The 13,977-nt window shown below is 35.5% G+C and overlaps 1 protein-coding gene across 1 annotated transcript; it reads left to right on the top strand.

Annotated features, from left to right (window-relative positions):
• Positions 1–1,460: 1,460 nt before the first annotated feature.
• Positions 1,461–13,557, top strand: LOC132730078 (putative uncharacterized protein DDB_G0282133). The gene is made up of 2 exons (XM_060715932.1): positions 1,461–9,046; positions 9,175–13,557. Exons 1-2 carry the CDS (start codon positions 2,365–2,367, stop codon positions 9,186–9,188), a joined length of 6,696 nt encoding a protein of 2,231 aa, XP_060571915.1. The 5' UTR covers positions 1,461–2,364; the 3' UTR covers positions 9,189–13,557.
• Positions 13,558–13,977: the final 420 nt, after the last annotated feature.

The following is a 13,977-nucleotide window of genomic DNA, read 5'->3' as shown; positions in this document are numbered from 1 at the left end:
ATTGAATGGCCTGTTGAATCAAAGAAAGAAAGAAAGAAAAAAAGAAAGAAAGAAAGAAAGAAAGAAAGAAAGAAAGAAAGAAAGAAAGAAAGAAAGAAAGAAAGAAAGCGGTCTTTTTAAACATTTAGTGAAGTGAGGCGAAAATTAAGAAAATCTTTGCTATTGATAGATAATATTAGTTCGTTTTGTTCAAGGAGAAATACGTAGACCGTGGGGTGATATTATGTGCGTTGACAAAATTCCACCTATTTAAATTAATGTACAGTAAAGATATCTAGCCACATTGACCGTTTAAGAAACTTATTAACATTTCTTGTGTCGGTGCTATATCAATTTAATAAAAAAAAAAACCTTACGTAATTCGGAATTCTTTTCGCATTTTTGTAAGGTCAACTATTTTCGTTAGGCTTTAAATATTTCGGGATTTAAGGAATTTCACATGTTATTAACAGATAATAAATATATCAACGACTATTGACAGGGATTAAGCCACTATAGAGCTATTGATATCTTTACGGTTACCTAATATTATTTCAACTACATTAAACCCTTTCATTCACATTTAATCTATACCATCAACATTCTCTGATTCATAAATGAAAGTTTAAATTGGTGTTTCTCACAAATTGCTATATTTACATTTCACATTCATATTGAAATTTAAAAGAAAAAAATGCTCTCGCTATACAAAATGACTTGTGTTTCGCACGAATGCATTCATTCACATTTCAAATAAAATTCTGTAGATGGTATACAGTTGCTATCAGTGTCATTTTGAAGTTTGTAGCATGTATTTTTAAACTCCGAACTCCTGTCATATACCTAAAATTATTGTTATCATCTCTACTTTATTATATCGATTCCTGCTACAGCAAAAACCATCAGAATTCTCTGTTAAAATCTGGAAAGTGAGTCATTACAGATATTACAAATGTAGATTGTTTAGGTTTTTTTTTTCGTTATGGAGATCAATAACATATTATAAGCACATCACAGCAATTCATGATGATTTTTCATGATGATAATGTTGTTGTTGTTGTTGATGATGATGATGATGATGATTATATTATGATGATGAGATGATAATGGTAATGATGATGATAATTTTGATAAAGTATAGTATCAATGCTATGTTGATGATATATGATACCATATTAGATTTCTTCTGGAAATGATGCAGATTTATTGTGTCAATTTCTTCACGATGATGAGGATGATGATGAAAGATGATGGTGACTTTGATGATGCATAATATCAATGCTATGTTGTTGATATGTGTTACGATATAAGATCTCCTTTGGTGGTGATGATAGTGATGATGATTTATTTTGTCAGTTTCTTCACGATCATGATGATGATGATGATGATTTGTGATGATTAGATCAAACAATGTTTCAATTTTTAAGAATCTAGATCTTAATTACTCTTTGATCAATACAATAATTTAAGTATTAATTAAATGTTTGGTAATTTATTATACAGTACTGATCGAATAGCTATTAATGAAGATGATGAATATTTACAATATACATATGTCAACTTAAAAATCAATGCAATGTATTCGATCACGTTTAATTATTAACCTATATGCTTATATTTCATTTTTTTTTTCCAATATTTATTTTTTTATGTATTGTAAACTTATATTTATTTATAAACGTTTCAGTTGCGAGAGTTCGAATCGTGCCGTGGTTTCATTTAATCTTTAAAGGGTCCATTTATTGTCGTAAACCTAGGATGTCGTAAATTAAAATGCGGTTTTAACTGACATTGACCTTAAAATCGATATCGCGTTTCGCCTTAATTACACGGCTAATCGCCGCATGTATGCGTTTTAACATGTTATTATTGAATTAAACAGTCATAACTCTTCTGCTCGATAGAAATAAACTGCTAAAATACAAATTGTCGCCTTTTGTAAGATGATAAAGAACACAAACATTATTATTGTGGCTTGATAACGATTTGTTTACCCTCCGGTGACAGTTTGCACTGCTATATTTAACTTCTAAAACACGTGACAAGATCGGTATTTCTTATTGGGTCAATGGATGGAGGCCATATTTGTTATACATGTCTACCATGACGTTTTACGGGAATTTCGTGTTTCGGTATATGGCAGGCTGGAGGCAGTTCAACTTTCTCTGAGGATAATGTAATATTCGTCAGGAAAATGGAGTATACTGGATTTAATAATACTTAGTAAAAGGATAAGTGAATTGATTGATAAGCTCTTGGGATCAGGTTAATAAGTAAAGTGATGTGAAATATGAAGATAAATTAAGTGTCAGGTGTTTTCTTGTTAATGTTGACATTACGCTGTGTTAAAGTTTAATGAAATAGATCAATTCATCATACATCGCCATGGATAGATTACCATCATCAGCCGGCGGTGCTCCGGACGGGGCATTTGAACGGTTCTTGACGGCAGCTATCGCCACTATAATCACCATAATGTTTTCATGGAGGCTTTTGGCTGAAGAGGAGGAGGCCTCAGGTGCAGCCGGGTTCGGTTCTAGTCCACACAAATCATTGCAATATTCTGTAGATAAAAAATCCACTTTTCATAATAAATCACCAGATAGGGCAAAATTGACCAAACCACGACTGGGAGAGTTACGAGGTATCGATCTGAGCATTGATGAAGGGAGTGTCTTAAATTCAAGGTTAGCAGACGATCAACAAGTTGTACTCGAGGACGTTGTATACGATCGCCATAACCCCGTGCAAGAACGCTTGCCTGAGGCTGTGCCAGTAGCAGACGACAGTTTGTCCTCCATTTCTAGTGCAGACGACAGTTTGACAGTCGACACACTGACCACATGGGACGAATATAAATGGGAGGAAGAAACTGGTGATGAAAATCCCTGTGTTATTAAAACTAGAAGGACTGTAAGAGACTTTGTTTCAAATCCTAATAGGGCATTAAATTTACAAGTAAACAATGATTCCCATGATACTAATTCTCTATCTTTTGGTTCCAGTCCGAGCAGTAATTCTTCATTAAGTCCGAATGTTCCATTTTCACAAAGGTTTGCAAACTTTGAATATAAAGATACGGGTGGGGATAGTGGCTATATAGACTTATATCCTGACGTTGAAAGTGACGATGATACAGATTCTAGCGATGACGAGCACGTGTATGAAATCCAAGTGTCCGATTCGGATTCGGATTCTGAAGAAAGAGGCGGGGCATTTTATGGGGTAACGTCGCTAGATACAATCATGGAGGAGTGCGAAAATGAAGCAAGTGACCGGGGGGAGGAGGGCCTTGACCCTTATGCACGTGGGGAGGGTGGTCTTTCAGTAGAGGGTGATAGTCAAACCTCTGCTGTAGGTAATGATAAAACATTGAAATCTTGTGATATATCAGAAATAAATCAACATTCGGAGTTTACCGGTAGCAATAATGCAAGCGTAAAAGATACAAACTTGATAACATCGGGATCTTCACAAAATGAAGTAAATAATGACCATAAAACTGATCAAATTACCGAGTCAGGAATGTTACTTAACAAAATTGAAATAAATGCAATGTGTCAGCCTCAACATAGTCAAACGCCACTGAAGCGAAATGAAGCAGACGATGTTAAAAGCAATTTTCCGCTTGATGATTCAAAAAGCAAGGATGCAAACTTAAATGAGCAGCATGTTCTTGAGTCGAAAGTAGCACCCTCTGATACGGTATGTGACTTGAATATTAATGAGGGGGCGGCTTTAAATAGCGGTAAGATCAACAGTAATGTCAACCTGGGGTCAAATGTGAAAAACACAAACGATGAATTATGTGAAGTAAATGATGAGATTTATAATGCTGAATTAAGTAGCCAGTTAAGTAAAACGCCAGAAACTATGAAAGAAAATCTTCATTTAAAATCGGCAGAGGATGATTATAAAATTTCTGAGATTTCAGACGACGATTTACCGCCGTCACCTATTCGTACATGCGCATTAGACAATTTAACAGAGGAACCATTCTCAGACACCGAGTCTTGCAGCAGTGAATCAGTCATAACGGTGTTAAGCGTAAAATCAAATGATAGTGATAGTTACATCGATCGAAATAATAACGCAAATAATTCCCTAAGTAACTTACCGGTCATTAACGTTGACAGGGCCTCGGGCGAATGTATGTCGTCTGATCTCAGTGGACAGACGACAGAGGGACTTGGAAAATACGAAAGTTACTCTCTCGTAAGTGGTTTTCTAAATGACAGTCTAAACAGTTTACTTAGTGCAAATACCGGAAGTAATGAAAATGAGAGTGATGCCGATAGCAGTTCTGGGAAAGAGATTCTAGAACAAGAAAGCGAGAATCAATCAGAAAATTTTAATATGAATGGTAAAGCTGCAAGTGATGACTCATGCATATCATCAGCTGAATCTTTGCCTGCGGTTGATGAAATGACCCAAATAAATGCACACATTTCAGAGAACGGCCATATTGACTCTACAGACTCCCTTAATGCACATAATGATGAAATCATACATGAACACCCCTCTGAACAAACCGTAAGTGATACTGACAGGCATTTTGATTCAGACAATTCATCAGATAGCTCCGACCCCCCGCTACGTGAATACGACCCTGACGACGATGATTTGGCAGCGTTTCAATTCAATCTTGACAGCGATGATGATTCCTTCTTTTTAGTAATTGCTGATGAGTCAAATGAAGATGACGATGAAGGTAAACTAAGGAACTTTGAAACATTCACGAACTTGAACTCTGTCGGATTATCTCCAGAATATGGCGATGCAGTAATCTCCCATACATTACCAGACGATGCCAGGGGATTTAAATTTTCACACACAGAAGATATAAGCACGCAATTTAAAAAACGATCATACGTCACAGATAGAAACAATTTGTCAGATTCGGATACTCGCAGTGACGGGCCTCTTTCTCCGATAACTTCTGAAGACGAAGAAAGTAAATCTGAAGAAAAAATAGAAAAACCAATATCTTTGTCAATCAATCAAGACCATTATTCTCCGCCATCAAAATTGCCAAATCTCTCTAGTTATGCTGACGCAGAAAAATCGATCGCAAAAACAGGCATTGAAAGTGAAAATGAAAGTAAACAGACAAACACTGTTGGTGAAATTGACTTTAAAAAGTATATTATTCAATCAGAACTAAGTCCGATATCTGAACATGTTCCGTTTCCTGAGCAAGATATATCATCTTTTAATAAAGATCCAAACGCGATCGATAAAGATTATTTGATACAAGATCTTGATCAGAAATTTGTAATCGATAGAGATGGTGATAAAACGGGTAGTTTAAGTGTGAAAGAAATGAATAATTTACAACATCCCGAAGGACTTGGTGAAACACTTAGCAGCTTGACAGAAAAAATTGAATACTTGACCAGAAAAAGTGCAGAAAAAGCCGCGGATTTAAGTGACGTAAATTCAGAAAATACTGACAATAACGACAGACTTGCAGATGATACTGGATTAAGTAAACATCATGGATTAGACAATAAAGGTCAACAAAATATTAAAAATAATGTTGATTCAGTAAATGAAAGTTTGAAAGAAAATCGACTGGAAACTTCTATAGATGACGAACTTGATGATGAAAGTTTATCAAAAACAAAACATCGCACAGATAATGATGCAAAGATAGGTAAACGAGTGAAAAAAGAGACTAATATTGATAATATATTTGAAAGTGAGTCTGTCAATGATTTAAAAACTAGGTCAAATTCAAGTATTGAGACAAATATTGATGATGTTTTAAGTGAAATTAATGAAGATAATAAAGACATTAGAAAACCAGCAAGAAAATCAAGTCGTAGGACAATAACACCATCTAAATCACACATAGAAACAAACATTGATGATATATTTGAGAAACAAGTAACAGTGACATCACATATTCCCGTTCATTCTACACCATTGAAAGAAGAGTGGACGTCAAGACGTGAAACTAATATTGATGATATTATTGACAGTGTAGGTGTAGATAGTCAAAAACAGAAAAGAGCAAAACAGAAATCGAACCTTGAAACGTCTGTTGATGACTTATTGAATGATTTAAATTCTGTTAATATAAATGAGACAGGGACTATTAATGATAATGACCAAAAAAACAGTTCATTAGAAAGTGATGACTTTAAGCAAAATAATAGCCTTTCTTATGAAACGTTTGTAGACAATTTATTTGAAAGCGATTTGCCTCGAAATTCTAGTCAAAGTAATACGCATGCGCGTCCAGTTGGGAGTGTTCTTACCTCAGAAAGTGCAATAAAAGTAGATAAGTCTAGAGACCTACAGTTGTCAGCTGACCACCCTGAAGGTGTTCAACCGGAAAATATTTCCGATCAATTTAAATCTGAAAAAGACAATAGTTTGACATTGAGCATAGGGGATAGAATTCATAAATCTAATGATCCGAGGCAAACGGACAATGTACATGATAGAGAGATTTTGAACAGCGATAACAATATAGATAATTGTTCAGATAAGATTTATAAAGATACAAAAGAATTTCAGGACAAAACAACACCGCCTCAGCATAAAATCGGACCCAATTATCGAAAAATCTATGAAGAACCTGAAAAATCCAATACTAACGATCAAAAATATAAAGATAAAGCAGATAAGAACGTTACTTATAATAAAAGTGTAGAAAATAATGATCAGCAAAATGTCGGATTTTGTAACAATGCTACTGAAAGTATAGAATCAATTTTGTCACCAAATAACATTGTAAAAGACAATAGTACACCATTACAAAACAATTTAAAAGCTAGTCAATTGGATTTTAAAGATCAGAATGTCAGTGATTCGTTGCCAAAATCAGAAAATTTAAATAATGTCAAACAAAATACGCAAGTTGGACATTCTCCAGGCATAGATGATAGATATAATTACAAACGCAGTGACATTTCTTCATTAGAAGAGCCGAGTAGCACAAGCTTGCCGAATAAAACTGAATATATTTCAAAACTTGGAATACAAATTGACGATAGCTTGTTAAAAAGTGAAGAGGAGTGTGACATAAATGACGTGGAATTGAAAATTATTGAACATACAGATAATGTGAAATTAGAGAATGATAATTATAAAGATGAGCAATTAGATTCTATTGGGTCTTGTTCCCTAGTTTCGGATGATGACTCTTTAAACAGTTTAGAAGAAAGTTTTCACAGTCTACAAGATACATACAATGCTGCCCGAATAAGAGGATTGAGTGACTCGGAAGTGACGTCACGTGTCGTCCGGTCACCGGCGACTAAACCTTCCGATCTTCTATCTAGATCAAAGGAATTGAAAGGAGTGAAACGGAAAGTTTTTAAGCATAATTTAAAGAAATACACATCTATCCTGCAACAACCGGTTACAAATGAACGAGTGAATATCACGTTTGAATCTCAACACAAGAAACCGTCTATTTCAAGATTGAAAGTATTGAAATCGCGGGAAAGGTTTCTAAGTGCTGAAAATCTATCAAACGGAAGTTTTGAAGATAAGTTCTTACAGCATAGAACATCTTTAGCCTCTACTCCAAGGAAATACTTGAAACGTCACGAAATTCATCAGCAATCTACAGAAAGTTTGCCATCAGACATGGCGTCTTGGAATATGACCTACGGAAGTAATACAAGCATGGATAATTACCATTCCCTCCCGTCACCCCGTCATATTGAAGAGCTTTACGGTTCGCGATATAGCAGTGCAAACTCATCTTACGAAAAAGCCGATTACGATAAATTGCATGCAAATTGTATGTTTTCCCATCATAAACGCGAAGAAATCCGTCATACGAAAGAATCTCTCGAAAATATGTTTGAGCAGCTTTTACGGTACGGATCGATATCGTCTCTCGCAACTGAAACGGATATTGACGCCGACGTCACTGATGACGTCAACGCACATGGACAGTCCTTACAAGATCCTTATTATCTTTCGTTTCAGTATCCTCTGGAAAGGGCTGCAAGCATGAGTGCGATTACAGGACCAAGTGAGAGTCACCGGTTGCCTAGGAAACCTGGTAAAGGACGGTTTGCAAATAGAAAGGTTCCAAAGTCTAAAAGTTTACAAACTTTAGAAACTAATTTAGATGACGTGTTTGACGATACAGCACAGCCTGGGCAACTGTCTAGAACCCCGTCAGAACACGAACTTCGAGTTTCTAAATCACTTTCGAAATTAAATGTCCCAGACTGGTTTAGAAAGTCGTCATTTTCGCGAAGTGGCAGTACTCAAAGTTTGTTTACATATGCCAGGACTGGTTCGACTTCCACTGTAGGGTCGACTGCCTATCCTCCCTCTTTGACCACCTCCCCTTCGCCGTCCGTAACCCCCCAGTCTAATACAGTTATCATCCAAAAGCGCGTTACCCCAACTAGTTCTATCTCCCCAGCAGCACGGCTTCTCCGTGCCCCGTTGTTGCCGACTACGCCGGAGAAAGCGCCTATTCATAACACTCCTCAGTTACCTAGCGATATATTTAGGAAAAAAGAAAAGAAAGACAATCTTAAGCCTATAGCAATTGTACCGTTCGCAAAACTTCGCGAAATGTTTGAAAAGAAAGCGCAAAATGACGCCAAAAGTAAGGCATCTAGTCCATCGGACGGTAAATCTCCTGTCACAAGTCCCACAAAGGAGAAACCTTCATCCAACGTAAGATTTGACCCCCCTACGCCTACAAAAGAAACTGTTACAGACAGATTTAGTGATGACAAACCTGTTCAGAATAATAGGACTATATCCCCACCCCCACCTGTTCCAGAACGCAAACCTATATTAACCGATCATAGTGTGAAACATAGTGAAACTAGTGCGCATGCGCCAAGACGGACACAAGTTCATTTCTCGGATGAAAATCATGTGAGTAGATCCCAAGAGCAAAATACAAACACTTTACGCCAAAATGGCAGTGCTTCGAACACAAGTTCGAGCACCAGTTCTCGTACCGTTAAAAAGCCTCAGAGCCTAAGAGCCTCCCTGCCTCAGTTTAGATTTAGGAGACCTGGCCGTTTTGCTTCTCCGGCAGCGGCCTCAAGTGACACGAGTTCTCAGAATAAAAAAGGTAAGAATATCGCTAGAAATGCTGACATTGAGGTAAATAGTGAACTTCCAGTTAAATTTCCACCATGGTTGCATGCTCTTGAACTTAAAACAAAAACTGATGGTGAAACTTTGTTTGAATTTTTACAGAAACGACGGTATAGCAGCATTTTGGAGAATGGTTTTGCTGAACAGCTTAACGAGTTGCAAGATAGAACCTTCAGCTTTCCCGTAATGGCCTTGGGCAGACATTCCAACCAAAATGGCGACCTGGCGATGGACGGGTCTCCGGATCTTCATGTGATTCTCACAAACGCTCATGCTGACAATGTATCGAATGGTTATCTCGAAAACAAGCTTCGCGGTGACGCATCAGTTGATGAAATATTAGACGGGTTGCTTCTTTTGGATGGTCATCGAACTGGCAGAATGAGAATTGACGAAAATGGGCGAATAGTTCCGAGAACACCCGATGATTTTGTCTTTTCCCCAGATACCCCTCCTGGACTGTCTCTTAATCTTAGTGCGCGTGAGTATAATTCTAGTGTTTGTGAAAATGGAAACGAAGTTAGTGATGAAAATGCGGAATATAATCTAGTAAAATGTGAATACACGTCGTGTAAACGCGAAACGAATCTTAAAGAAGCCAAACAATTCTTTAAGACATGCCACAGTTGTTTCTCGTATTACTGTAGTCGGAATTGTAGAAAACTTCATTGGGAGTCGCACAAACGCGTGTGTATTTATAGTCGAATTAATAGTGCGTGTAAACATGTGATTAAATACATTAACAAACAACCTCATCTTCAGTATCAATGCTCTAGGATAGCTCGTCGTGGCTACTTATCACAAGGTCGTGGTTGTGTTGTGTTCGCATTTCCGGACATCAGTTCTTCGGAAGATTTCTTGATTTACGGTATTGAGAGTTTATGGGTACCTCCTGTGTACATATGCTTGAAAGAGCTACCGCACGCGAAAATGTTAGGTTCAAAGCTTGGAATACTTACTGAAACGTGCAAACAATACAATCCGGAACTTAAATATGTGATACATGTGGCAATTGTGATACCGCCAAAGCTTCCCGTGAAGCCCATGCCGCGTAGAATGGAGTCTATTATTCAGAAATGTGCCAAACTGAGATTGAGCCCGGCTCACATGCATCCAAAACAGGAGGATACTGACAGTCCGTCCACATTGATTTTAACTGCTGTTCCCGGGAATCAGCACGCGAATGAATCAGACGACAGAAAAACGCGGGAACTGTGCTTTGTGAACATTCAGCGTAAATTAAGAAATCGTGGTGTGAGCTTGAGGCATCAGTTTCCGGATATATACAACAAACTCATTGATTTTGTGTCTGATGCAAAGCATTTCAGTCCTTTGATAATTTATCCAACGGACAATCGAACCGGAAGAAGATTTATGTGCGTGATCATGCCAGAAGCGGAACCGGAAATAGAATGGATCAGAGACCCGGATTTGTTTCACGAACTAGATGTCTTCGATGACGAAGGCCCGGACATGAGTACACCAAACACGTCCATACTCCATCAACCGGAAATAATGTTATAGAATCGTCGTAATTCGATATGTAATTTTTTGCGACTTTGTATTTTTAGAACTACAGTAGAAATCTTTTTACAAGAGTATTAATGATATTTAAATTATTCAGATCGTGTGTTTGTAAATCATTTATATACAATGTATTAGAATAAGCAGGATTTGTTACCAGGAGATTGGACACACTGTTTTGTTGTTGTTTTTGTAATATGCAAATAATGCAAGTAAATTGTTCAAACAGGAAATTACGTCAAAACTTAAGTAATGAAGCCGATGGTACCGGTGCTTGCAAAAATTGTTAATTTTTAAGCAATGATTTTTAAATTTCTTACCTATTCTACTTGAACTCAATTCGTTATATTAACATAACGCTACTTAAAATTAATGATCTTGAGACCGGATATTTTAACGCGACTGTTAAAGATATTAGTTTTAAAGGAAATGAATTTCACTATTTAATATGTAATTGGTAAATATATATTTTGCATCGTTATTCATGTATTTGTGATTGTGTGACTTTTTTCACTTTTAATTTTCTTAGTTGAATTTAATTTGAAAAAATTTCAGCTGCTTTGAAAAAAAATAATCAAAAAGTTACATTTTTTAGGGTGTCCATCTCAAGCCGTAGTAACTTTTCATCTTCCATCCTGTATGTACCTTTTTTTAAAATGCATGTCAGATTTTCACATACATTTATAACAAAAAAAACACCCATTTTATATTTTCGTTTTAAGAATTTCCATTGTTTTGTAGCAAGAATTGCCAGCTTATTTGAAAACTAAGCCTAATTTTTGTTCTTGAAAAACTATAAAACACGTATATATGGGTTATTTGATCACGGTAGGTAAACGTTTGTATCAGATAAACGCAAGGGATATTTAAGGTCTTAGCCCTATAATGGTCAATATTGCAATTTTGTAAAATTACATGACACAACGGGAACCAGGGCATTCTACGTTATCGCGAAAGTGGTTACGGAATAACCCGGAAACTGACGTTTTTACACGAAGTGTCTTGTGTAGCTCAGACGTTAATGATTAACGCAACGTGGTATTGATATCCGGTTAATAAACATACATGACGTGCTTGTCAAATGAACGTTAATACGTTTAGCAATCAGCTTTGTAATGCAAACGTTGACGTGTAACGTGTCATTTACGCTTTGTTCTCTAGAAAAAAATATATATCTAATCTATGTATTTTGTCGGGAAACAACTATCTGACGGAAAGACTAACCGTTTTTGCATATTACCTTATTATTCGCCGTGACGTTGCTGGCGCTATGTTCTAACTAAGTACACTAAGTGACGCTTTATTAAAATGTTAAAGAACGATATGGTATCAAAAACCGATTATTAAATGAAACAGCTATTCACTGGACCTTTTTACGCTTGGTGCTTCTGCACTTCGCGCGATCCTGGTTCCGCTTTCACTAAAAAAATTAGGTCGATCCAATAAGAAAAAACGCCCCAAGGTTACGTTATCCCTATGAAATGGTCGCGAAATAGCGTAGAATTCTTTTCATAAATAGCGTTCTGTATTAATGCGAGATAATTTTGTTACGAACGGGCGTCAGACACACATTTTTCCGTGCAGGTTGGCTATTATTCGAGTTATAAGAAAGTTCGAGTTATCCGAATTAAATTAAATATATACCGTGCAACTTTTGATGTTTTTCAAGCAAGACTTCCACGTTTTGATATGTTTATGACGTCATACCGTTTTAGTCGTTTCCAAAGCTGACGGGAGACAAATGCTACGGATGAAATTATATATAATGTAAAAGAAAAATTAAAAAAAATGCAAACATTTTATCTGAAATTGTTACGACTCTCAATAACGCTCTAACTTTTGTATTTCAATACAACTACATAGCTATCCTTTGTCAACAATGTTGTGATAGTTTTTCTATCGCGTACAAAATATTTTTGTTTTGACATTTTACAAAAGTTGTGAACTTAATATTTATCAAAACAGGTTGTTACTATTTATGAATAAGTGATCAGGAATTCACTTAAATATAAGCTTTTTTCTACATGTTATGCTTTTTTATGCTTTGTATTTATTTTTATACACATTAAGGAAAAAAATGTTGTGAATGAACAAAAGGTTTTATTGTCACTATAAAAGAGCCACTTACTTTAATGTGCAAATATAATTATCCCCAGCTTATATCATTTTGAATATGTTACAGTTGTGTTTTGTGGGGAGGGGGAGTTTTTTTTTCAGCATACCAAATTCAAATACCTATTTGTAATATATACCTGTACTTTTGTATTTAGCTTCGACACTATATAATTTTTCTAGGTCCGTTATTAATGCTAAACTCTGATTAATAAACCATAAGCTTTAATGGATAATAACTGTTTTACATTACACTTAACTGACTAGAATATTAAAGATGTCTTATATAAGCAAGGTCCAGTTTTGTGTTGTACTGCCTCAGTTATTTAATTTTTATTTATTTATAGATATGATTACATTTTGTTCGACATTCATATAAATTTTCATTTTTTTTAATTTTTCAGTAATAATGCAGTAATGTAAGGACTTTTTTTCAGTAATGTTTTCAGTAATTTCTCTGCAAGTCTGCTTTAATTTTCTGTGTGCACGAAATCATTTGTTAAATGTTGCAAAGTTTAGCTAAACGATTCTTCTTTGCAAGATAAAGTTTAAGTTAATTGATTGATTGAAACTCATTATTAGGTAAGTTTTTATGTAAGACTTGAAGATAAGGTTAACAAAAGGGAAGACTATGTTTTGTTGATGATGTTCAATTATTTAAATGAGATATTTTTATAGGAAGGGGGAGCGGGGGAAAAAGAGGGGGACAGTAACAAAATGAAGAAGGTTGTTATGTTAAAACATTCATATCTTTATACATTATACATATACTCCTGGTTGTTTTTTGTTTTGATTTGTTTTATTATGTAATATTTATTTCATGTTGAACTAATCGTAAAAAAAAAAACTTATGAATATACTAGACTTTACTATTACCAGACATTGTTATTTGTACATGTATATCTATGGTTGATATGGCTAGAGTTGTTATATTTATTTTGTTTTTGTTGTTTTTCACCTTTTTTTGAAAACCATATCTTTTTTATCAAGTTAATTATCATTTTAATTTACGAAAAAAACTTCAAAACCTTTACATGTTGTTAGTCCAGTGAATATTTAAACTATTACTATATATCTCTAGAGTTGTGTGCATGTTTACATTGTGTAATATGTCTCATACCAGGTTTACTAAAGATGTTTATTTGCTTGCATTTATCTACCCAGGAAAGAATCTTATAACAGGCTTGGCTTGAACATTTTCAGCATTTTTCTACTCCTACATTTTTAAAGGGTACGCATACCAGTCTCAACTGTTCGCATAATACTACA

Source organism: Ruditapes philippinarum, unplaced genomic scaffold (assembly GCF_026571515.1).
Source record: "Ruditapes philippinarum isolate M1 unplaced genomic scaffold, ASM2657151v2 ctg3869_1_1_1_1, whole genome shotgun sequence".
In the NCBI taxonomy this organism is placed as follows: Eukaryota; Metazoa; Mollusca; class Bivalvia; order Venerida; family Veneridae; genus Ruditapes; species Ruditapes philippinarum.
The sequence above is the reverse complement of the archived record's forward strand: the minus strand, read 5'-3'. Positions and strand labels throughout refer to the sequence as shown.